Here is a 26217-nt window from a genome sequence, read left to right as displayed (position 1 = left end):
GTGAATTTTGTGGTTTGCTGTCATTTGTAGTTGCGTACATCACTCACCTGGAAGTTGGCAGAGGTTTTTTCTTGGATCCCACCAAATAAAATCCACAATCTATCACCAGACAGCACCTTAGATGGCTGCTGGAATGGCCAGTATGGGGATTGAACCCATGACCTTGGCGTTATTAGCACCACGCTCTGACCAGCTGAGCTAACCGGCCTACAACTTGTGTGCAAACTGATCCTTTTGTTGACTAATATACCAAAAAAGACGGTGGAAGAACTGTTAAGAACACAAGAGAAATGTGTGTTTACAAGAAATTACTTCAAGCTGTACCAATGAAAGCCAACTCTTGGAAGCTCCTACTGATCAGAAGCCACCTATGCAGGTGGAGTTCCACCAACAGCCTGCTTCCAAGTCGTGATTTTTTCACCCGTGTCGCTTGAGGTCATGGCATGTTATTGACTTTCTATGGTTGCTTCTAAGCCAAGACTACTGGAGCCTGGCACTGATAAGGCCAAGTTCATGGCTTCAGTCCCCAACCTGGCCATTCGAGCCTCGTTTGAGAACTCGTAGAGTCTCTGTTGAAGGACATGAAGTTGACAACAGCATAGCAATTTTGGATGACATAAAGGAGCTGAGGTTGGCATGCTGCGAACGCATGCCTGCTCCTCAAGGACTCACAACCAACCACGAAGGGACTCGAACCCTCAATCTTCTGATCCGAAGTCAGACGCCTTGTCCGTTAGGCCACGTGGTCTGGCAGAAGATCCCACTTTTCACGAACGTTCGTTGGAGTCTGCTTGAGCCAACTGCTGGTGTTGGCTTGGTCACGTGGCTGGTGGATATTGCTTGATTGTTGCTTGAAATAATTGATTGTTGCTTGAAATAAGTGCATGCCACAGAATTTCTCCCATGTATCACGCTCTTAAAAACGTAGTCCTACCTGCCACATGCACAGTGGATCCACCCACTAAGCCAGAGTATCAACTGCCAATGGACGTCATAAAGCTTACGTGGCCCGATCTGTCACCTGGAAGTTGGCAGAAGTTTTTTTCTTGGATCCCACCAAACAAAACCACAGTCTACCATGAGACAGCACCTTCCATACTGGAACGGCCAGTATGGGGATTGAACCCATGACTTTGGCGTTATTAGCACCACGCTCTGACCAGCTGAGCTAACCGACACCTTTTTTTTGTCTAATATACCAAAAAAGAGGGTGGAAGAACTGTTAAGAACACAAGAGAAATGTGTGTTTACAAGAAATTACTTCAACATAGTGGGAAAAAAACCTCTTCTGTTGACTTACAAAAAATGCTTTAAGAAGAAATTTGCCACAAAATAGGTGTTCCTGTGTTCCAAGTGCTTCAGTAATGTGTGCAGCACTGTGGCGATCGCATCCTCGGTTGACCGGTTCTCCCTGTATGCAAACTGGTGCGATTCCAGGGATGGTGGAAAAGCAGCTCTGAAGTGTTTAATGACCAGTCTCTCCAGGCATTTGGCGGGAATGGGGGTGAGTGCCACAGGTCTGAAATCGTTCAGACATGTGACATTTGACTGTTTTGGGATGGGAACGATGGTTGCTGCTTTGAAACAGGATGGTACCAGTGAACAGGACAACGAGGTGTTATATATAGAGGTGAAGACGTCCGCCAGGTCCGCAGCACAGTCTTTTAGCACCCGGCCCAGCACTCCATCCGGCCCGGCCGCCTTCCTGGTGTTAATGCTCCGGAACACACGCCTCAGCTCATGAGTGCTCAGGACCGGAGCAGGGTCGGTTGAGGGGAGAGGGGACAGGACAGGGTCGGGAGGGAGATAGAATGGACGGCACTTTAACACCAACAGTTCTCCCTGTCAAAACGGGCATAAAAGAGATTTAGATCCTCAGCCAGAGTAGAACTGTCGGCTGAGGGTGATGGTGTTCTTCTTTTGTAGTCCGTGATAGCCCTGATGCCCTCCCAGACCTGCCTTGGGTTTGTGTTGTTCTCAAACCTGGCCTCGATACGCCTCCTGTGCTGCTGCTTGGCAGTCTTGATGCCTCTTCTCAGGTTGGCCCTGGCAGCACTATATGCCTCCTGGTCCCCGGATTTGAAAGCGTTGTTCCTTGTTCGAATAAGTTGTTGAACTCCGTGTGTCATCCAGGGTGGATTATTAGGGAACACACGGAATCGTTTCCAAGTTGTTACATTGTCCACACAGAAACAGATGTAGTCCAAGACAGTGGAGGTGTAACTGTCCAATGCAACACGATTGTCAGTGTCCTGCACCTTGAATACATCCCAGTCTGTGCAGTGGAAACAGTCCTGAAGCATCGGAATAGCGTCCTGCGGCCATGTTCTCACGGTTTTGGTTGTAATCCCAGTGCTCTTGATCTTTTGTGTGTATATTGGGTGTAGCAGAAGGGAGAGATGGTCTGACAGACCCAGGTGGGGATAAGCCTGGGCTCTGTACGCATTCGCCATGTTGGTGTACACCTGGTCCAACGTTCTATCTCCTCTGGTAGCACACTTCACATTACGGTGGAAATTGTGAAGTACAGATTTCAGGTCCGCGTGGTTAAAATCCCCAGCCGCAATAAAGACACTGTCCGGGTGTGCTACCAGGCTGTTATTGATGCTGCTGCTCAATTGTGCTAACGCTAGCTTAGCATTAGCATCTGGTGGAATGTAAACAGCGCAGATGTAAACGGCAGAAAATTCCCGAGGGAGATAGAATGGACGGCACTTTAACACCAACAGTTCTACCTCTGTACTGCACAGTTTTTCCGTTACCGTGACGTTCGTGCACCAAAGGTTGTTAATATAGATGCACAGCCCCCCGCCAGTCTTCTTACCCGAGTCCGCAGACCTGTCGGCTCGATAGGCGGTGCGGCCTGCTAGATCGATAGCCGCATCGGGAATGGCGCTGTCCAGCCAGGTTTCAGTGAAAATCATGCACGAACAGTTATTAAAAGTCAGTCGAGTGGCGATCTGCAGTCGTATTTCATCCAGTTTGTAACGGATTGAACAGGCGTTGGAGAGGAATATGATCGGGAGTGGTGGTTTAAACGGACTAGTCTTTAGCCGTGCCCACAGGCCTCCCCGCTTGCCTCTCTTCTGCCTCCGCTCGCAACGTCTCCTCCTGCGGCTTGCTGTTGCGGGTAGCCCCGGGGGTTGCTTAACGATCTCCGGGGGGATGAGATACTCGGATGTTAGTTGAAGAGCTCCACGGCTTAGTTGTAGTAGATCATCTCTGTTGTATTGAAGTAACCCCAGACTGTGTGAAATAATACACAGTACCACCAAAAGTGCAAAAGTGTAGGAGCTCCGGGCCGCTGCGTCTGTGCGCGCCGCCATCTTGGTTAACTTCAAAGCTAGTGGGAGGAATATTTACTTATATTCTCAAAAGTTAAGCATGACAGGCTTCTGTTTAAGAAAGAGACCTGTTTTACTGTGTTAATGGTGTCATTTTGAGCTAAAAATAAATGGCTAAATGATCATTTGTTTCCCATATGGTCATATCACACACACAAAAAAGAGCTACCACACTGGGAAGGGTGAAGACAACTGGGTTGCCCGGCCCTGGCCACGAGGTGTCCCTTATTTATTTCTCAGGGAGTTGGCAACCCTATGTCTTCATGATCGAAATAACAAACAAACAAAGAGGAAGACCGAACCGGAAGGAAAAAACTACAAGTCCCAGCATCCGCTGTGTTTAGGGAGGAGTAGTGAAAGTGAAAGTATTGAGCCTCCGTTGAGGAGGAAGGTGGAGCTGAGGCAGGTGAGCAAAGGCGTAGATTTTGCATGGACGGGAGGGACGTGTCCCCACCAATAATTTGATCTCTTCGAGAAAAGAAAAACAAACCCAATAGAAAGAAAGAAAAAAAACAATCTGTCAACGTCTCATTCACCCAGCGGTGCAGAAAGAGTTAAATTACGTTCTCTACTGGAGTTCTACGTCATGTGACAAATATGGCCAATGTGATTGGCTGTGCCTTTCAGGGAGCTCTGTTTAGTAGTGATGTGCGATACCACTGATTTCCTTTCCGATCCGATACCAAGTAATCTCGAGTAATCGGTGATACTGATCCAATACGGATACTCTGTACAAAAACGTAATGTTTCATTGCATTACATAATACAATATATAATTGTATTGTGTAATTGTAATAATAACATAACCATATTGCTTCATAATGATTAGAGGACATCAGACAACTTGTTTTTATTGCTTAATAATGCAGAATAATCATATAGAAATAAAAAAAAACTGACGTTGTGCTATTTGAGCATGTTGCCTGCCTGCAGCACTAAAGGACTCTGCGAGAGACGTCTGTCTCGCTCTAGCAGCACCTGTCCCTGTCCTCCTCTTCAGTTCACCTCAACATAAGCTCATCATATTCTGTGATGTGATTTACTCCGAGGTGTTTGACGACGTCAGTGCTGTTGCCACAACACCTCACTGTTTTGCCACATATATCACAAACCGCGCCTGGGCTGTTTGTGGAGGTAAAACGCGTCCACACAGGACTCTGTTTGCGCTCAGCCATTGTTGTGAGTGTGCACGCCATGGGCTGCGACACATTTATACAGCCGTATTTCGCATATGACTATGAAAGGCGTAAGAGGAAGTAGTTCCTTCCAAATTAGACGATCCGAATGATATAGTTTCTTTCCACTGCGTTCATTTTAATGGAAAAACTACAAATTTACCCCAGAGTACTAAAATATCGATATTATAATATGAGAATCGATTCTAGAACATAAATTGCTGGTATCGGAAGAATCGATATTTCAGTATCGATCCGCACACCACTACTGTTTAGTTTTAGCAGCGACAAGCCTGCGCTGCTAGGGCCTGCAAGGAGCAGAGGTGGGTGGCAGCAAAAAGGAAGAACCTGGATATAAGAAAGTGTTTTTCAAAGAAACCTGTAAGTTACTTAAAGTCAAGCTCACTCATAAAATGTGTCCGTCACAATAACATTACAGGCTAGGCTTTGGCCCACATCAGTCTAAAATTGTATGTAACCATGAATAACGTGTTTTGGAAACTAACTGCACAACAGGCAGCACTATTAGTTCTCTCAGTCTCTGAGCAGCATTTCTAATTTTGATTGAAACTGTCAGAGAAAACGGCAGCGTCGAGCAAGCCAGGATATTAGTTTACAGAGGCTGTTAAAATTATATGTCTAATGTTAAAATGTTGGTGACACAATAATTTCATCCTAATGGCACTGACATATTCATAGGGTTCATTTTTGAGACAAAATATAACGAGGTAGTCATGATTTTGCAAATAAATAAAAATAAAACCTTGTAGTGCAGTTTGCACAAATTGTTTTAAAAATGCACTCAGCCTACAAACATTACTGACGAGTCAAGATCTGCACAAAGTGACAGAAACACCGAAGCAGCTCCACATTTTATTCTTATTGTCACGTATGTTCTATTTGTCAGGTGACAGAAGAACCAACACAAAGCTCAGAGAGTAATGGTGACACAAGATCACAGGTGAAAATAAAAAACTTAAAATAACCCGGTTGCACAAATATGCACACCCTTAAACTAATACTTTGTTGCAGCACCTTTGCCTTTTATCACTCTAATCAGTCTTTTTGGGTAGGAACCTATTAGCATGGCACATCTTGATGTGGAAATATTTGCTCACTCTTTTTTGCAAAATTCACATATAAAACTATGAATTGTAATTTTAAATGGTTTAAAAGCAGGTAGAATAGCATATGTACACAGCAAATCCAGCATGTCCAAATTAACACTGTCGGATTTGATTTCAACACTATTAAAGTGTCTATATGGATCCACACCAGAGAGTGTTAATTTAACTCTTTTTGGAGAGTTGGTACGTTAACTCTGATTTAGTGTTAAACACCAAATCTGTCTGGAGTTGATAATTTAACACTTGGTGTTAAGAGTTTATATATTAACTCTCAAAGAGTATTTTAGTTTAACTACGTAAGAGTTATCTTCTACAAGTCATGCATCAACAAGAAAATAAGCTACTTGACTATGAAGGAAGATCCCGACGAAAAAATTTAAGGATCTATAATGTCCCGGAAGGAGCCGAGGGCTCGTCTATGGTGGACTTTGTGGAAAAACTACTGCGGGACACTCTGAAGATAAACCCTAACGAGGAGTTTGGCATCGAGAGAGCACATCGGGCGCTGGCATTAAGACCCGCCGGAGACAGGCAAGATAAAACGCGATCAATAATAGTCAAATTTCTCCGCTATAGGGTTAAAGAAGAGATCCTACGTAGAGCTTGGGAAAAGAAGAAAGTTTTTCTGAATGGGAAATTAATATTCTTTGACCATGATTACCCTCCAGTAGTACTGCAGAAGAGAAAGGAGTACGTAGAGGCGAAGCGGGTGTTAAAGCAGAAAAATATCCGCTTCCATACTCCGTTCCCGGCAAAACTACGAGTGTTTTATGAGGATGGAATAGTTCTGTATCAGACGGCGGAGGAGGCGACTACAGACATGAAGGACAGAGGACTTAATGTGACTACATCGAAGGAGAGTCTGGTCGAGCAGCTGTCCCGTACCGCCTGGGAAACCACGAGAGGATCAACTCAGCGAGGGACAGACGACGAACGAGAGAAAGATATCAGGGCGAGACTGCGAACCTTCAGAAGACAGATCATGCCCTTGTCAGAGGAGCTATAAGTACTGTTGGACGTTAAAATGAGGTAAAAATACGCGGTGTTAAATATATTTCAAGATGCTTGTGTGTATATCTTTACCCCAATTGGATGAGATTATACAGATATAAGCGAGAGACGCATAAGGACACACTTTTTGTGTAATGAACAACGACTTTGTTTTCTTCCGCCTCAAGTGCCATGATGGGGGCCCTCAGCCCATATATGGGAGAGGCTTTCCCTCACAGCTAGACGTTTTCTCTAGCTCAGGGTCATTTATCAGAGACCCCAGCCTTGGAATCACAGTTTTTTGTTTGTTTTTTTCTCTGTATTGGATGTTTATGTTTGATATTTTTGTTTGTTTAGGGAGTAGATCTGATAAGTTTAATTTTACTTGTTTTATGGACATACGCTGATTACATATGACTAGTGATAAAGTAAAATTTCTATCTTTCAATGTTAATGGGCTGTTAAATCCAATTAAACGTACTAAAATCCTAACTAAAGTGAAAGCAGAACAAGCCCATATAGTCTACTTACAGGAGACCCAATGACAGATAAGGAGCACGTAAAATTAAAGAGAATGGGTTTTACTAATCTGTTTTTTTCTTCATACAAATCAGGACATAGGAGAGGAGTTGCAATCCTTATTTCAAGCAAATTAAACTTTGAAAAAGTATCTGAAATGGGTGATAAAGAGGGCAGATTTATTCTAGTAAAAGGAAAAATAGATGGGAATTTGATCACCCTCTTAAATGTTTATGCCCCGCCAGAGAGTGATATTAGCTTCTTCCAAAGGAGGATCTGTGGAGGGGATTTAAATATACACCTGCAGCCAAAATTAGACTCGTCTAGCAAGAAAACATACGATATGAAATCCCCATATATCAAAGTGAATGCACTTTTTGAGGAGGTAGGATTAATTGACATATGGCGAGACCTTTTTCCTAATAGAAGGGACTATACTTACTACTCTGCCCCACACTGTCTTTATACAAGGCTAGATTATTTTATAACATTTGGTAAAGATAAGGATAAAATATATACTTGTGGAATTGGAACGATAGATATAAGTGACCATGCACCAATATATTTATCCATTGATTTTAACTGACGGTTAAAAAATAATACATGGAAATTGAACTCAAGTCTATTGAATGATTCACCTTTCAAGGCACAAATTAAATCAGAAATTAGTCTCTTTTTAGAGTTCAATGATACCGGAGAAGTACCACCTCCCATACTATGGGATACTCTGAAGGCGGTACTAAGAGGGAAAATTATAGCAATAGCTTCATTTAGGAAAAAAGATAAGAATAGAAAATTAGAAGAGTTGAGTAAGAAACTAAAGGAATTAGAAAGAAGACATAAAAGGGACTCAACACAGGATATATTAAGGGATATCAAAAACATTAGGAACGAAATTAACAATCTAGCCACACAAGAAATCAAGAAAGATTTAATGTTCTTGAAACAGAGACAATATGAAAGTGGCATTAAATCTACCAAAATATTGGCGTGGAAATTGAAAAAAAAGATAGCGGAAAATACAATTTATAAAATTAGGGACCCAAGTACAAAAGTGATAAAAAATAAATTAAATGAAATACAGGAAGCCTTTGAAAGATTTTATAAAACCCTATACTCTGAAGCCCCGGGCGGGACTGAAGCTCAGATGGATAGCTTTCTGAACTCTCTAGACCAGGGGTGGGCAATCTCAGTCCACGAGGGCCGGTGTCCCTGCAGGTTTTAGATCTCACCTTGGGTCAACACACCTGAATCACATGATTAGTTCGTTACCAGGCCTCTGGAGAACTTCAGGACATGTTGAGGAACTAATTTAGCCATTTAAATCAGCTGTGTTGGTTCGAGGAGACATCTAAAACCTGCAGGGACACCGGCCCTTGTGGACTGAGATTGCCCACCCCTGCTCTAGACTTACCCACTCTAGATGAAGAACAAAATCAAGCAATGACAATGAATATAACTGAAGAAGAATTAAAAGCTGCAATTAATAGGCTTAAATTAAGTAAATCACCAGGACCAGATGGTTACACGGCAGAGTGGTATAAAGAATTTAAAAAGGAACTGATACCTGTTTTACTGCCTACATTGAATTGGGTTTTGAAAAAGGCACAAATGCCCCCCAGTTGGAAGGAGGCAATTATTTCAGTTATACCAAAAGAAGGCAAAGATAAAATGGAATGTGGATCTTTCAGGCCAATCTCTGTCCTTAACGTGGACTATAAACTTTTCACATCTATCATGGCCAAACGGCTAGAAGAGTTCCTACCAATACTGATATGTAACAATCAAACAGGTTTCATACATCAACGCCAAACACAGGACAATATACGAAATACACTACACATTATGGACCATATACAAAAACACAAAATCAAAGCAATTGTGATGAGTGTAGACGCTGAAAAAGCCTTTGACTCTGTCAACTGGAAGTTCCTTTATAGGGTATTATATAAATTTGGCTTTCATGATATGATTATTAAAACTATACAAGCACTATATGATAATCCTACAGCCAGCATCAAAATTAATGGATGCCTATCCAACAGTTTTACCCTAAAAAGGGGCACTAGACAGGGCTGTGCATGGTCACCTTTACTTTTTGCACTATACTTGGAACCACTAGCTCAATCCATCAGGCAAAACAAGGACATTAAGGGAATTTTTATCAAAGGGACACAATATAAACTGGCTTGCTACGCGGATGACATTTTGATCTACCTTGGACACCCAACATATTCTTTACCCAAGCTGATGCAGTCATTTGAACAATACGGCCAATTATCAGGCTATAAAATTAATATAGGTAAAACCCAGCTACTCTCATATAACTACAGCCCACCAGAAGAAATAAAATGTAGTTACCCTCTGGTATGGCAAACGGAGTTTTTTAAATATTTAGGCATAAATTTACCGAAAGATCTTACAAAACTATTTGAACAGAATTACCTACCCTTATACAAAAAAATAAAGGAAGATATAGTAAGATGGAATTTAATTCCTTTCTTTAGCTTTAGTTCAAGAATTGATTATATTAAAATGAATATATTGCCAAGATTTTTGTATCTATTTCAAACCCTACCAATAGAGATTAACCAAAGTCAATTTAATGAGTGGGATAAAATGTTATCTAGATATATGGCAAGGTAAAAGACCAAGGGTTCGCCTTAAAACACTACAGCTGGCTAAGCAAAAGGGAGGATGGGGCCTCCCTGACCTCAGATATTATTACTTTGCAGCGCAGATGAGAGCAATAATATGCTATCTTGAGGGATTATTGGAGAGAAATACATAATGCCTTACAGGATATCTTTAAACGCGAAATACCCCTCGAGAGTAAGACTATGTTCTTTGGATATATACCTCAGGAATGGCCTAAATATGATAAACATTTAATAAATATTTTACTGGTGGCCTGTAAAAAGAATATCACCAGAAAATGGTTATCCCCAGAGAGCCCAAACATAAGTACATGGATGGAAATCACAATGGAAATTTATAACATGGAAAAGATAACATCTTCTGTTAACCACAAGCTGGAGAAATTTACATCATACTGGGAAAACTGGGTCAAATATATCACGCCTCATAAGTCAGATTTTATTATTACAAACCAATAATTATGATGTATGTATATATATTTATAGGATCACCCCCTACCAACACATCCGTGTTTTTGTTTTTTTTGTTTTGTTTTTTTTAGGTTTGTTAGTTTTGTTTTTTGTTTTTTTTGATTTTCGGATTATGTGATGGTTTCAATTACTTCTATAGCTGTAAGTATTCTTCCCTTATGACTTGGATGTAAATTAAAATACTATTTCAGTATCTAAGGCAGATAACCTAAGTATGAAGAATGCTTACATGATGTACATATTGTGAATGCCTGCTTCTGAAACCTTAATAAAAATATGAATTAAAAAAAAGAGTTATCTTCTAATTAATTATAAAAAGTGGGAATTTTACTGTTCTGAACTTTTAGAAATTTCTTTTGGAAATAAACATTTACTAAAAAGACGCAACGGTTTTTGAAAAACATTTGTTCTGAACTGTGCACCACAATTTCAAAACATTTTCTGAAAGATGAAACAGTGTACATGTTCTAACTTTCATTAGAATTGTGTTTATCAAAAGGTCTGACATAGGTGAGCTGGTAAATGCAAATAACAGCATTCTCATCACTTATTTCTTCAATACAATATGCATGTCCTTCATTCATCCCTTTGTGGAACTTCAACGCACTTCTGCTCTCTCCCATATTCCATCTTCACAAGCATATCCTGTGCGGAGATTGAATAAAAATTAGTTGACACTAATTAATGGCACAAATAATCCAGTAAACAACTGCAGCACAGTAAAAAAAAAAAAGGAATCCTCTTTGAGCCACTATTTGTGTAAAGTATTTTCCCAAAAGACAAGGACGCAGGAAACAGGTAATACTGAACTAAATGTAAAACCTCAACCTTTTTAATTTTTACCTAAACCGTGTGCACAAAACTCTGGAGGGATCTATGCTAACGTAGAATCCAGTCAGGACGCCTGCTACTGCTGTTTGCTCATTTTTTTTATTTTATGGGCGATCGTTTTCAGGCTTCAAGCAGCACCATTATACCAACATTTCACATTCTAGACATTGTTTTAGGTGTATTTGACCAAAAGTTTGACTGAAAATTCACATGCAAGCTTTTTTCAAGGCTGTGGTATTTGCCCGCAAACAATACCTTTCAGCTAGCTAAAACAGAATATTATGCTATCAGCGAGCAACATGGCTAATGCCTTTCACACAGCTTTGTCTCAACTCCAAAGAGCCACAGAAGTAAAAGCTAATAGAAATAATTGAAACAATCTTTGAAAAAATGACTTACCAAGCATGGCAAACAACTCAAATATGTAGAGCAAAGTGTTCTGAAACGGCTTCACTTCAGCTTCGATTGGAGCCTATGGTGCTGGGGATGGAGTCTGTGAATTTACTCTGTTGGTGTCATAGCCCCTCTAGGAGTTCAGAGTTAAGAGGTCAAGAGTTAATGTTTCCATTGTAACACCTCCAGATTTGAAATAGAAACACTCTTTTTTAACACTCGATTTTAACTACTATCATTTTACACCTCAGAGTTACATTAAAAGAATGTGACTCTGCTTAGAGTAAAATTAACTCTACTTTTGCAAGAGGACTATTAACACCAAAACATTTAACACTTTTGAATTTGCTGTGTAGGCAAGTATACTTCTCCTTTTTTATCAAGAAGCAAAGACAAAAAGGGGAACAAAAGAAACAGGGCAGGGTTCGGTGGTTGAATCATCCGTCCCCACCAATGCCAAAACCAAATCTACGCCTTTGCAGGTGAGTGTTAACATGAATATGTTTCTTCTTATGACATAAAATAATTCCACACTGTTCGTGTCTGTGGGTGAAATGTGAGGCCGGTCGGCTCCTCTGAGCGCTGGTTTCCTGTAAGTAGAGAGGAAGTGAGTTTAGCTGAGCCTCCGTTTAGTGTGAGAGAGCAGGAGGAGAGTGAGAGCTGTGCTGAGGCAGGGTGAGTGTTAACACCGCTCTGACATTACTGTGTCTCTGTGGCGGGAACAACAGGCTCCGTCAGTGGAGGCAAAAATAATCAGACTTTGGTTTTTCAAAGGAAACAACTTTATGTCGGAAGTATGGAACGCCAGGACTGCCATAATGAATTAATTAAATACACCATTAAATAATTAATTAAATGTGTCAATAATTAATTAAAATTGGAATTAATTAATTAAATAAATAGTTATGACACATGTAATTAATTAATTATTGACACATTTAATTAATTATTTATGTATTTCACATTTTAATTAATTATTGACACATTTAATTAATTAATTATTGACACATTTAATTAATTATTTATGTTTTTCACATTTTAATTAATTATTGACACATTTAATTAATTATTGACACATTTAATTAATTATTGACACATTTAATTAATTATTTAATGATATATTTATTTATTTCATTTTGGCAGTCTTGGCGCCTGGCTCTCATCATGAAATAATTTTATCTGTCAGCCTCACCCATCAAACTCAGGGGGCGGGGTTAACGCTGATCGAGTCAAAACCATTGCTTTGGTCTGGAGTGGCTCCATGCAAAACATCGCTACCGTCATGGGGGATTTTCGTGAAATCGCTCTCGAGTTGGTAAGAGATATTTTAGACCTAGCAGATAATGTTGAAGCAGGAATTGCTCAGCCGGAGCATGTGACAAATAAAACTGAGGAATTTATTGAAATTCTTGGACTTATTTCCGCACTCTCCAACCAAGACATTGATGGTAGAGTGACTGCAAACTTACATGAAGTACTCCAGCAAAGCATCGTGGAACAGCGGCAAACTCACGGAACGGGACGCCCCGCTTTTGATATACCGATTGACGTTTTCGAGCATCATGTTCTCTGTGGATTGACAGCGAGTGAAATTGCGACGAGGTTCGGAGTGTCTGAAAGGACAATCAGGAGGCGTATGGAACAAAACGGCTTAAGGTATTTACTCACTGAGAATTGAAAAACTGTCTAAATTCTGTAATAAAATTATCAGCGTTGCTCCTTTACCAGGTGCAACAATTAAGTTTAACATCCAGGCATCCATGAAAACAGAATTTATGCAATTTAACGAAGTTAGAAGTTAGCAGGAAGTTAGCTAGCTAGTTTCCATCTAAGTATAATATTGCATGTTCACACCAAGAGATTTTCTAAATCAAATTAAGATGTACAGCTCTGCTATCACTTCACATAAATGAAGACAGGAAAATAAACGTTTTGTGGGGTTAATGAAGTTGGGCTAGTTGGTATATAATGATGTGCTATGTGATCGCTAGCTACACAGCATAGACACAGTGACCTGTATCAAATAATTAGGTCATTACCAGGCCTCTGAAGAACTTCAAGACATGTTGAGGAGGTAATTTAGCCATTTAAATCAGCTGTGTTTTGGTCAAGGACACATTTAAACCTGCACGACATCGGCCCTCAAGGCCCGGACTTCGAGACCCCTGCTGTAAATGGACAAAACTTCAGTCAGGAGAACAATCGAGATAATCCACCCAGTCATTAATATACTGCTGCATGGGCTGGGCTGCAGTTACACCCAGGTTTTAAAAACTGGTTTTTAAAATCAACAGTGGTAATGAAACCCTAGAGAGGCCGACAGTGATCACTAACTGTTTTTAGGGGCTTGTTGAGATTAGATAGACCAAGATGCAAAGCATTAAAACGTGTTAAAAGCACAACAGCCTTAAAAAACACAGAGCAGTTTGAGCGTGGAAGCAGGATTCATCAGGTCATCACTTATAGACCTGATTGTCGACCAGTCTAAGATAATATTTCGTAAACTCCAACATTACTCAGTGTTTTTCATCTGTGTAGAAAGACAGACCTCTATTCATCTGTTACTGATGAGGAGTTGGATCGTATTGTAAATGAAGTCCACAGAAGCCATCCAAACACCGGCTACAAGCTAATGCATGGATTTCTGAATGCAAGAGGTGTGCGTGTCCCTGGTGAGTATAATAAGCCTGTTATTGAAATTTATGAATAAGTGATCTGTTAGTGAGCCAAGCTAAAGTTAAGCTCATGATTGTGTATGTATCCTTTCCTAAGCACCATGATTTGTTATGCAGTTTATTATACTGACACTCTTTCCTCAAAAGTGACCATGACAGTATCACTAACTGATGAATATTTGAAATTCTACTGGTAGATATTTTTACAATATTGGTCAGGTGGTTAATATAGGTATTTCTAATGAAGTGGCCAGTTAGTTTGTGGTTATTTTTGCCCACCTCTCAGTCTCAAGACTGCGGGAGTCTTTACGCAGAGTCGATGCAGAAGGAGTGAACATCAGACGTCTACGGCTGCATGTATTAAGACGACGGCAGTATTCTGTTCCAGGTCCAAACTCCTTATGGCACATTGACGGCAACCATAAGCTAATAAGGTATCAGTGGTATTGACATAGGAATCATTAACCATATTATAGATATTTTAAATAATTGTTCTACAAAAAGGTTGTTGTTTTTTTTTGTGTGTGTGTTTTACATATTGTCTCACAGATGGAGATTTGTTGTCCATGGTGGCACGGATGGATTCAGTCGACTAATTGTCTACTTGACAGTGGCTGGCAACAACAGAGCTAGAACAGTCTTGGAGAGCTTTATTGCTGCTGTTGAGCAGTACGGACTGCCATCAAGGGTTCGGTCTGATAAAGGTGGGGAGAATGCCGATGTAGCTGAATTCATGATCAGGAGCAGAGGCACCAACAGGAACTCTCACATCACAGGCCGAAGTGTCCACAATCAGCGGTAAATAACATGTTTTGTTGCTGTGTTATAGACTCTACCAGTGTAATGCTTTATGAAAATTACATCACATAAAAATTTTCAATTTTATTTTAATCACAGAATAGAGAGGATGTGGAGAGATGTCTACGAGCATGCCCTAGACCTTTTCTATCAGCTGTTCACTTCACTGGAACATCAGGGAACACTTAATCCAGACAGTGAAATCCATCTGTACGCCTTGCACCGAGTTTTCCGTCCACACATACAGAGCAACCTAGACTCTTTCCAAGATGCATGGAACAGTCATGGTCTTAGAACTGAACGGAATCAGTCACCACAGCAACTCTGGATAAGATACAGAGACCAAGGCCCCGTGGAGGATCCTTCAGAGGTTAGAGAACAACCGCCTTTTAACAAAGTTAAAAAAAAACAAAACAAAAAAAAAAAACCCTGCTACATACTGTTTAGTTTTTGACTAGGGGAGAAAACCCATGTGCTAAAAGGTGATAGTCAGCGATTCAAACCTAAGCTCTCCAACGTTTTGAGCTAAGATTTCTTTGTCGCATGTACATTTTTCTAGCCTATGCACAATTGTACTGTTTTATAGTATTTGATTGTTAACATATTATTTAAATACTCACCAACATGCGGACCAAAAAAAAGTCCCAAATAGGTTGTGCAATGACCTAAAGCATTATTAAAGTAGTTGTAACTACAACACTAAAGATTATTCCACGTTCAGGTTTCTGAAGACTACGGGATTGACTGGAACGGGCCTCACACTAACCATGGAGGCGCTACATCAGTACCTGACATTCAGCTGGGCCGTGAGCTATCAGATGAAGAGCTTGCTACTTTGCCAGTTCCAGGAGTTTCATTGACAGATGCAATCGGATCTTACTTGGAGACCGTCCAAATTCTGTCAAGAACCATAGGAGACTGATATACAATCCAAGCTTTTTATTTAGCATGCTAAAACAAACAGACATGCAATGTAAAACAATTTGCTTCCCTCACATAATCTTACAAGTTCCTTTCTTTCTTTCAAGTTTTTCCCCCATCATGACATTTGTCACATAATTTTTTGGTTAACAAAATTATAATTTGTTTTATTGTAATTGTGGGGAAAAAAAAAAAAAAAAAAAAGACATGACAGCTTGGGATGCAGAACTGCTGTCTCTCCCATTTTATATCAAAATGTAAAATTGCTTTTTAGAAAAATGTGAACCATTAAACATGTGTTTCATTCGCCTTTGGTTGCTTTCTGTTTGAACTATGGCGAAATTTCAGCCTGAAAAATCTTAAACCAGTCCAAAACCTGTGTGTGCACTATTTATTGCAGAAATAAGTGCTTCCTCGAAGTCTTGGTATGTCTGGAAATGAGCTGGCAGCTTTAGCGTTTCAAAACAAGTAGACGCTGTCGGAAAGGTGCCACCAGAGATCTCCACATTGAGTTCAGGAGGAAGCATCTCCCAGCCAACCCAGAATTTCATCAGTTGGGCCAGTCTACTTGATGAAGCTAGAAAGTCAGAAATGGAGTTAAGAAAACATTTAGTTAATTGTTCATCATGCTGCAGAGAATATACAGTGAAATTATGAATTTCATACATTATAACTTTAAATGCTTATTATCAAGCATTTGCAATATGAGCAATAGCTTTATTTAAAAAAAGGAAAAAAAAAGGTGCCTATACCAGTTTCAATGAAGATCCGTAGAAATCCAGTGATGCGGCACATGGACTCAACATCAAATTCCTCATCTTCATCACTATCCTGAGCTGGCCATGTGATTTTGTCTATTACCATCTGATAGAACATGGAAGAGGACAACTTAGTCTAAAGTACTGGTGAAAAGAATATATTTTACCATTTTTATTAATAGGAAACACCAACTTCAGTATATTATATCATGGAAAGTTCATCAAATACATTTATAAATAAGGTCTCATAAATCACTGGTCCCCAACCCCTGGGCCACGGAACGGTCGGTGAGTCATGAGGTACAGGGCTGTGAGAGTTGATGCTCAGGTGTGAAATTTATGGTTTTCAGGGTTTTTATCGTTAACTCGGTATCCTTGGTTCTTTACCCGTGTGCTATGAATACATCTTTTTTTGTTAGCGGTACTGGTTTTATTTTCTTGTATTAATCCACTACAGATTTAAGGCTGGTCTCTAAAAATACTGTCGGACATAAACCATTCCATGGTGCAAAAAAGGTTGGGGACCGCTCTTATCAGTGATGAGAAAGAACTGGTTTACCTGTGGTGTGAACTGCATTTCTGCCATTCGTGGGAAAAGAAGCGGGACAACATCTGGCCTACTCGTTAGCAGGGGCCATACCATGACATCCTTGATTCCCTTTCTCAGCTGTTTGAGTTGGCGCATGGTTCTCCCAATAACCTTCCAGGCAGAGAGACACAAGCCATAGTATAAGAACAAATATCCTCCTGAATTCTACACAAGTTGGCACGGTAGAGGAAATTTACATGAAGACACACTGACGTGCTTTGCCATATCTATTTACACTGTAGTAGACTGTATACACCAAAGACAAATATAATAAATTTGCACAGTTTACAGTAATATACTCTTCAATTCACACACACATATTTTATGGGGGCTTTGTTATTTTCCCAACATCAAACCACATTCTGCATTAAAAAAATAAATAAATAAAAAAAATTGCTAAGGTAACTTTTTTCATTAACTACAATGTGTCTTTAATGCCTATTTAAGTGCAAAACGTGGTAATGCAGACTTGAGATAACGGTTCTGCTGAAGGCACAACTGATGGGTGAGTGGGCAGATTCCCTTTCTAAATCAAGTAGTGATTTGGAATGTGTTTATTTTAAGAAGGGAATTTTAAAAACACAAACATACATTAAATTTTTTACCTGCTGTCAGTATACTACAGCCTGAAGATATTTTGTAAAGGGATTTCTGTATTTGAAGTTTCATCTTGTGTGCGCGCATTTGTGGAATTAGGGTGTGAGTGCCAACACTTCCAGGTATGAAGGACAAGGTCAGCTTTTGGTTATGAAAAAAATATGTGCATGATTTAAGAAAAAAAAAAAAATAAAGAAGAAGAATTTCAACTTGACTGGGAGAATGGTAAATTTTAGTGCTTAAAAACCCAATATTTACAAAACTAATTTCGGCACTAATAAAAAGGGGGGAAAAAAAGGAAACATGACCATTGCCTGCCAGTGTAGAATAAAAAGCTACTCTATACAAATCCGTCTGCTTATTAATTTCAACAACTACAACAATGTCTTTGATACTTAACCAGCAAGAACCTACCGCATGCACTAGAAGTTTGTTATGCAGCCATCTCCTATTTGTTTTATTTACTGCTGGGAGATCCCAAGACAGGGAAAGATCAGAGACTGTGTCTTGCTGTTCCTGAGTAAGTTCTTCGAGTTCAAGCTAAAATTAAGATTAAACAAGTTATTGTGGTAGTCCACACACTGATTGTAATTCAATAATTTTTTTAATTTTACATACCATTTGTATGATACTCCTGATGTGCAGATCAGGACAGTCTTCTATAACAATTGTTGCCAATTCCGGGTCACCATTGAACAGCACGTGAATTATTGCAGGACTTAATCCTGTGACACGGGGACCATCATGCAAAAAGGTGTGGGCCAACATCCTTCCTGCAACCCGGAAGAGGCTGCTCTCGATAAGTACCTCTGATGTTGCTGGGACCAGATGGTCCGGTTCACCCTCAAATAGCAGTGTTCGACCCATTCCTCCTAGAAGTACCAAGAAAGCAGAGTTTTCTTTATTTTACTTTTTTAAATTTGCCAGTGCTTTATGTAAAACTGGATTTTCAAAATTATCACAAGCTTTAAAGCAAGGAGAGTGAGGTAATTATGATAATATATACCAATATTATCCTTTAGTTAATTTCTAAAAAAAAAAAAAAAAAATCCAGACACAAACACCACATAAGAGTAAAATACATTTAAAAGTGGTGAAATACCGTGTATATAGAATTTATTTTACTTATGTATTAATCACATTATTTTATCGTATAATGCCTTGGTGCCACTGGATTTTAACAAGTCTCACACTCATACAGCAAGACAAATGATGGGGTTCTAGTAAGGAAGTTAGGGAAGCAGACAACTCCACAGGAAGAGTCTTGTCTCTTCGAGGACTCTGGGAGGTAGCAAGGGAGTGTGAACCTTAAGGTGTGAAACAGCTGTGTACTGCTTTTTGTTCCTGAAAAAGGTATTTAACTGAGAGCCATGCTGGGCTCAGAGAGACTCTGCTGACCGTCTGTCCCGCGGACATGCAGGCTCCACCAAGCTTGGTTGTCTGTTCTTTGTGTGTTTGGATTAAAGAATGTTAGCTACCGCTCGTCTGCAGGCTTTCTTTAATGGAAAAATTCCACAACAAAAGCATATGAAAATAGTGGTACACTTACCAAGATCTACTCTGAATCCAAACTGGAGTTTGGATATTATTGTTGTCACAAAGTACCGCATCACCCCTTGTCCAACAGCAGCATCACCTGAAATAAAATACAGATGATTACACTGTACAAAAAAAAAATAAAAAAAAATAGCTGAGTATTATTGCCAAACCTATTTAATTAAAAACATTGTTTTGTTTTTTTTTAAAGAGAAAGCAATATTATTTTGGTTGGAATCCTAGAATCCTGACCCTGCCAGAAAACAAAAAAAGAGGAGTATTGTACAATACACATTTATATTAATAGTGGTAAGGTATATTATTTAGGACCACTGGGCCCATTCACAACCAACTTATTAACCTGTAACAAATTAAATGTTTTTAATATTCAATTCAGTTTTTCACAGTAACAGGGCTAATTCTGTGTGATAGAGTAAAAACACTATAACTGTCATTGTAGTTAGCATGATTGGCCAACGGAGCTCATCGTATGATGCATTTCAGCCACATGAAATCAGTAAGCCACTAAGACAACTCCATTGAAAGACATTTAACTAATTTAATTTATTTAACACAATAGATTTCTATTACTAACCATCAAGGGTACAATGAAGTGGACATGCCCATTCTTGTTGCCGTTTATAGAATGAGAGAAGTGCCCGGTCTCTGTCCTCCTCAGAGTCCCTCACATCCATCCTCAGCTGAAGTGGTGTCCCAGATGCATGTTCCCGAAGTAGATTTTCTCTGAAAACTTTGGCAGCATGAGCTGGATCTTTAATCACCACCCAATCTAGACCGCAAAAATAAATGAAAAAATTACACATAGAAAAAACCTTCTTAACATGTTACATGCAGATATGCATTCCTTTACAGTCAAAGATGAAGAACACCTGAAAAATGTCATTCAGTGCAGCACCAAAAGGCAAATGGCCTAGTACCTATATAGTGTTTTACCACAAACACTAAAAGGCCTTTATGCTACAGTCGCATTCACCCAATCAATCTTCTAATACATATTACCAGAAATATTCTAAATATTCCATTTCTGCACAGAATGAGGTTTGATTCCTGGTTTCAGTTACCCTAGCATCACTTTCAGGGTTTCCAAACAACATTAAGAACCCAAGAAAGTATTTTAACATTAATAGTCATGAATTACATTGTTGATTACATGCAGTACTACTTATTTTAAAGTAATTTTATTAAAGGTAATATTTTTTTTACTGAATGAATGTAAGTTGTTTGCAAACTTATAGCACCTCTATGTGTTTACACAGACCATTGTCAGGTTCTTTGTGAACAAACTCCTCAGTACCAGTTACTACTGGTACTACTGCACTTTGAGCTGAGGTTTCTGATGTTTCAGGCCTAACTGGCACACTTTCACTGACTGTGGCTGGCTCTCTATCATTTTCTTCAACATGGCCTCCCTCTCGTTCTCTATGTGATTCCTGCGTGGATGTCCTTGAAGTTAACAAAATTGACATAGTCATACTCTCTCATTTTCCTAATGTAAAATGAATATGTAGTACACATATGTCTTTGTTAGTACATACCCAGCACAGCTGTCTCTGTGCATTTTTATTTCAGAAAAGGAAAATTCCTTCTGACAAGTAATACAGGAGATGAGTGGACCAGAGGCATGACCTGAGCTCTCCTAAAAGATAAAAAAACATCCATTTATAAATTTAAATTCCACAATGCTATTTATTTGATGACAATGATGACAATATAGATTTATGTACACAATCAAAGTGCAAGTCCTGTTGAAGTGGACGGATGTAGATTGTAGCCTGCCCAATCATTGCAGATGGGTCTTTCAGATACCCAATGGTATATCCAGTGCTGGGACATTGAAGCAATGCAAGATTTCGACTACGAGTAGATCCTGTAATTTTTAGAAACTCAAATCCTCCCCCTTCTTGGAGCTTTGGAAACACTTCCATCAGTTTAGTTCTTACAGTCTCGGGATCATTGTCATTCCCTGTATTTAAAAGAATAAACAGATAATATCCGTTCAATCAAACACCCACATATTTGAAAACAAGCCAGTACTATCTAATAGCCACAAAATAACAATCACACAGTTGAAATTTAAGTCCAATTTAAATTAAAATGACAATATATTTATCACATTCACGCTAAAAATTATAAAAACAAAAAACAAACAAACAAAAAAACCTACAGTGAACCACAATCAAAACTGGGCTCTGGTAAATTTCTACTATCAGACTTACCTGAAAATGTCACTTTTTGCTCTCCAAGTCCTGCAGCATGGAGGTCTGCTTTAAGCTGAATGCTTGGAACTTTGTTAGCCTTGTGATCAGCCAAGCAACAGAACGTATGTGTGTAGCTTCTTCTAGGTACTAGGCTCTGTGCTGACCGTCTTATCATATTTCTTCTACTCCCACCATTATACGGAGCAAAGAGCCTTGCTAGCTCGGCTGCAACACAAAGAAAATATCCCAGCGGAACAGACCACCAGTCAGCTACAACAGTCTGAACTTTCAGCTTAGCATCATTTTAAACGTCACTAACGCTACACATCAGCACCAGGCATGGTGCTGCAAAATAAGGGCGTTTTACTGACTATCTAGTTTCATGCCCCATCCACACACAACGAAAGTGAGTCACACACAAAGCATAATTAGCTAACTACCACACATAAACCTAGGTGCACAACCCCCGCCCACTGAAATTTAGATGCTCATATTGATTGCTAAGATTTAACTGTGTGCTAAGTCATCAATTAGTATAACACGTGGCTGACGTTACTTACTTTGGACAGGTGTATGTAATGGTGCCGCAGGTATCTGCTGTGTCTGAGCTGACGGAGTTGGGGAATTTGTCCTCAGAGCTTCTTCAATTAAATTCGCTGCTTCTCTCAGCAGCTCCGGACAGCTTTTTGACATTTCTCGTACACGTCGTGCAATGTATCAATTGAGGTACACAAGTATTGTCAAGTGTCTTGATTTTTATGGCGGCAACTTCTTGCTTCCAACTGCATAGCGCATCCAAGCAAAGTTAAAAATGAATATCACCACCTAAAGGATCGGAGTGAGATTTACTGGGAGTACGTCAATCTATTATCAGGGATCGATCTGTCTGGACTTGCTTTACAGTTTAACCAATCAGATGTCAGACAAGCCACAGGGAGAGCGTTAACCCCGCCCCCTGAGTTTGATGAGTGAGGCTGACAGATAAAATTATTTCATGATGACAGCCAGGCGCCAGAACTGCCAAAATGAAATAAATAAATATATCATTAAATAATTAATTAAATGTGTCAATAATTAATTAAATGTGTCAATAATTAATTAAATGTGTCAATAATTGTTTAAAATGTGAAAAACATAAATAATTAATTAAATGTGTCAATAATTAATTAATTAAATGTGTCAATAATTAATTAAAATGTGAAATACATAAATAATTAATTAAATGTGTCAATAATTAATTAATTACATGTGTCATAACTATTTATTTAATTAATTAATTCCAATTTTAATTAATTATTGACACATTTAATTAATTATTTAATGGTGTATTTAATTAATTCGTTATGGCAGTCCTGGCGTTCCATACGGAAGTTCCCGCACGCTCATTGGATAACGATGTGTCAATCTCGAGCTATTAGCCAATGAGCGTGCGGATTCACAGAAAGACCCGCCTTTATCACGGGACTTTAAAAACTACAATGGCGACAGAAACTCAGTGAGTGGAGTTCAGGGTGACGTTATGAAACTGTGACGTTTGAGCCACTTCCTGTTGTCAGTCCCAGCGTCCTGATCACCGAGGTTTCTGTTGCTCTGATATCTGATATTGATTATATTGGTAAACAGGCTGTAGCATAAACATCAAACACAGTGTGGAGCAGGGAAATTATTTTACTGCTATTGTTAAAGAATAATCATCATCACCATTGCATTAATAATATAATCTGTAGTTTATATTGCATTCAGAGGTTGAACAGTGTGTCTTTCAGAAAAGGCTAAAAGTCACAGGCTGACAGGAAACAGGCTTGCAGAGAGTTTGCAGAAGTGAAACCAGTCTTAGGTTATTTTGAGCAGCAGGCCAGACGAGGCCATTTGAATTACTAGGTTATTCAAATTGATCATTGCTTTAACAATGTAACAGATAGCTTTAAGATGGCCTTAAGATGTTTATGCATTCAAGTTATTATATTAATTTTGTATTTCAGATGCAGTTATAACTATTTTATACATAATGCATATCTGTGCTTATTTGAGTTGATGTTCAGGTTCATTAATGGTCTAAAGCTTCACTAGTGAGAGTGTCTAGATGATCCATGCTGAGGGAAAACTAGAACATAGAAGGAATTGCAATACATGCTTACAAAACACTTATATCAGTTTATTTTAATATCTTTTATATGTTCATATTCTTGTATTAAGCTTTTAGTAGGGGTTCTTGATTAAAACATTTATTTAGTAGATGACATATCCATAGTTTTAGTTCAGTTATTACATATCTGAGAGTGGCTTCTGTCTCTCTGTCTAGAGGTCAGGAGCTAGTCGCGAGGTGAAATAGGGTGCAATTGTGGTTAGCACACAGACACACACACACTCAGTTAGAGAGAATCATTTATAGGTAAAAGTTTAATCATGTTTTGCTTGGGGTTGCAAAAAGAGCAGTTTGTCGCAGAACTGCTGCTGAGGTGCCAAGATGACAAGCGAGCATCCGGCAGTGACAGGAAGCACCTGTTATGAAGATAGAAGACAATTGTTCTTTTAAATTGTGTCAAAAGTCGTTGTGGTTTTGATATTGACGTATGTGTATATATCCTGTCTGTGACGCATGAAGGGGCGTCAGTAAATCAAGTCCTGACGGTATAAAATCTGTGTATGCTTTGAGGAAGTCGAAGATCAATTGCTGTCTGTAGCGATCTTCCCACACGTGTGTATTCATTAAAAATCATTGTTTGACCAAGAGCTTCTGGACCAAGGGTGGTTTGTACTCTCCTTCCTCAATTTTGAACCTTAACATTTGGGGGCTTCGTCCGGTGGTTGAGGAGGGAGGATTGGAGGTGTAGATGGTGAAATTTGGTGGTCCGTTGTGGTCAGACAGGCAGGCGTGACCCGGCAACCAAACTGAGGGGACAGGCGCCTTTAAAAAGAGGTAGGCACAGGCCTGTTGATTTTATCCGAAGTGTGCTGAATTGGATGATAAAATTAAATGTCTATTCAGTAAAAGTTGCCGGTAAATGTCTGTTTTGATTTTGATGAAAAATCTCATGAGTTGAAGCAGTTAGAGTTCTGCTAAGAAGAAATGAAAGCAGTTAGAGTCTGCTAAAGCAGTTTGAGTCTGCTAGGAAAAGTTTAAATACTGGGTTGAAGTCCAAAAGAAATTGAGTTAGAGTCTCAAGTAGTTTGGTAGGGAATTTGGTCATTTTGTGGGTTTAAGTCCCGGTTGGTCATTAGGTCAGACCTTTGTTGGTCATTTTGTGGGTTAGAGTCCCCATTGTCCATCAGGGTCGATCTGCCTCAGTCATACACTTGTTTTGGGTGTTGATTGTTGTTTCAAAGTATTATAAATTATTTTAGGACGGCAGTTAGAGTCTGCTAGGAAGCGCAGTGCTCAGAGGTAACGCTTGCCAATGCCAAGGACGCTTAGGCATTGTCCTCGAAGAGGGATAGTCAGTTGGTCACTGTGGAGTTTGGGGCACTCCAGAATCACTAGGAGTTAGAGTCTCCTTACCGTTTGGAACGGTAGTCTGCGCTTTTTTGGTCAGGAGAAGTTGGACTTCGGGCGTGTAACTTTAACTTAAAACTTCGGGGTAAGCCTTGGCTGGGAAACGCCAAAAAATAGAGCTTCAGGCAAAGTTTGGGTTGGTTGACGCTTTTAAATTGAGTTGTTAGGGACTTTAGAGATGAGGCCAGAAACTGTTGGACAGATACTGGTTAATTGATTACAAAAAAGTTGGACTTTTTCGGTGGGACCGTTAACTTAAATTTGTCGAAATTGTGTAGGCGCTAAAGCTGACAGATCTGGCAGTAGTTGTAAATATAAGACGTCTTTGTAATATAAAGTGAGAGGAGGCTGTGTGTCGAGTCAGTAATGCACTGACTGTCTGCTGCTATTTTTAGACGGTGTGTGTGAGTGTGAAAATGCAAATGAGTAAGTAGTGAACTGTTTAAACCACAGTTGGTTTTACAAATACTGCTGCAAACATTGTTGAGTGTGTGTTTAAGATGCCATTTATGTTTATTAGAGGACTATAAATAAAGTTTTGAGTTGCCGTAGTGGATGTATAGTAATTGACTGAGTTTGGATGTAGATATATAAATATATTGAGTGCACTGTATATACTTAAGACTAACACATTACTTTCAGTAGTAACTTTTCTCCAGCATTAGTTGCTGGTGTGTTTTATTTTTTCAATTTTTTGTGTGTGCGGTGAGAATTAATGGAGGTTTCAATTTTTCGTTTGTTTGTTTTTGACTTGCTCTTTCTGATTATGATAAGCATGTCTAAAGTACTCTTAGGAAAGTGTGTTTTGAGTTATATTCCTCAACTCTGGTCACAGTTTAAGTGTGAATGCGGTGACTAGAAGGTTTTGAATGAGGAATAAAGGTGTGAGAGGTATTTCTTTGGTGATGTCAAGTAGGATGTTTTAAAGTTTGAAAGTGTTTTTAATTTGAGAGAGGCATGAGTGATGTTATAAGAGTTTGAGTTTCTTTTTCTTTCAGTTCAAGAACGCATAAGTACATACACTTGGTACACCCGTTTACTCTTTGACTTTATTAAAACAGACGGTGTATTTGAGTCTGAATTTCAGTAATTGTATGTTGATATGGTAATTTAGTTTATGTTAG

General features: G+C 39.3%; 3 protein-coding genes and 2 non-coding genes across 5 annotated transcripts in view; 2 read left to right on the top strand and 3 right to left on the bottom strand.

Moving 5' to 3' along the window:
* The window catches only part of LOC147336711 (NACHT, LRR and PYD domains-containing protein 12-like), a 202206-nt gene that overhangs the window by 37629 nt on the left and 138360 nt on the right, over positions 1–26217 (top strand). The window lies entirely within an intron of this gene.
* On the bottom strand, positions 135–208 carry trnai-aau (transfer RNA isoleucine (anticodon AAU)). Its single transcript has one exon. It is a non-coding gene; the product is annotated as a tRNA-Ile (tRNA).
* trnar-ucg (transfer RNA arginine (anticodon UCG)) lies at positions 676–748 on the bottom strand. Its single transcript has one exon. It is a non-coding gene; the product is annotated as a tRNA-Arg (tRNA).
* LOC147336719 (uncharacterized) lies at positions 12619–16164 on the top strand. Its single transcript, XM_086285588.1, has 6 exons — positions 12619–13163; positions 14046–14179; positions 14469–14616; positions 14732–14980; positions 15080–15350; positions 15702–16164. The coding sequence occupies exons 1-6, from the start codon at positions 12769–12771 to the stop codon at positions 15900–15902; spliced, it is 1398 nt and encodes a 465-aa protein (XP_086141714.1). The 5' UTR covers positions 12619–12768; the 3' UTR covers positions 15903–16164.
* LOC147336718 (uncharacterized) lies at positions 15756–22293 on the bottom strand. Its single transcript, XM_086285574.1, has 12 exons — positions 22161–22293; positions 21619–21825; positions 21127–21365; positions 20938–21038; positions 20661–20845; positions 19977–20171; positions 19395–19481; positions 18464–18717; positions 18260–18385; positions 17219–17359; positions 16654–16765; positions 15756–16478 (listed from the first exon to the last, which is right to left on the bottom strand). Exons 1-12 carry the CDS (start codon positions 22291–22293, stop codon positions 16261–16263), a joined length of 1998 nt encoding a protein of 665 aa, XP_086141700.1. The 3' UTR covers positions 15756–16260.

This window comes from Aulonocara sp. 'chitande type north' Nkhata Bay, linkage group LG3 (genome assembly GCF_057382095.1).
Source record: "Aulonocara sp. 'chitande type north' Nkhata Bay isolate Kocher_YH1m ecotype deep benthic linkage group LG3, A_spYH_male_GT1.1, whole genome shotgun sequence".
NCBI classification, from domain to species: domain Eukaryota; kingdom Metazoa; phylum Chordata; class Actinopteri; order Cichliformes; family Cichlidae; genus Aulonocara; species Aulonocara sp. 'chitande type north' Nkhata Bay.
The sequence above is the reverse complement of the archived record's forward strand: the minus strand, read 5'-3'. Positions and strand labels throughout refer to the sequence as shown.

What these genes read in the sequence shown, in the direction of transcription:
- LOC147336718 (XM_086285574.1), bottom strand. Translation starts at nt 22,293, where the DNA reads ATGTCAAAAAGCTGTCCGGAGCTGCTGAGAGAAGCAGCGAATTTAATT. An exon ending in ATTACATACACCTGTCCAAA is followed by an intron (nt 21,826 to 22,160) that starts GTAAGTAACGTC and finishes TTTGTGTTGCAG; the next exon opens with CCGAGCTAGCAAGGCTCTTT. An exon ending in ACGGATCTTCATTGAAACTG is followed by an intron (nt 16,479 to 16,653) that starts GTATAGGCACCT and finishes CTGACTTTCTAG; the next exon opens with CTTCATCAAGTAGACTGGCC.
- LOC147336719 (XM_086285588.1), top strand. Translation starts at nt 12,769, where the DNA reads ATGCAAAACATCGCTACCGTCATGGGGGATTTTCGTGAAATCGCTCTC. An exon ending in ATGGAACAAAACGGCTTAAG is followed by an intron (nt 13,164 to 14,045) that starts GTATTTACTCAC and finishes TCATCTGTGTAG; the next exon opens with AAAGACAGACCTCTATTCAT. An exon ending in GGCAACCATAAGCTAATAAG is followed by an intron (nt 14,617 to 14,731) that starts GTATCAGTGGTA and finishes ATTGTCTCACAG; the next exon opens with ATGGAGATTTGTTGTCCATG.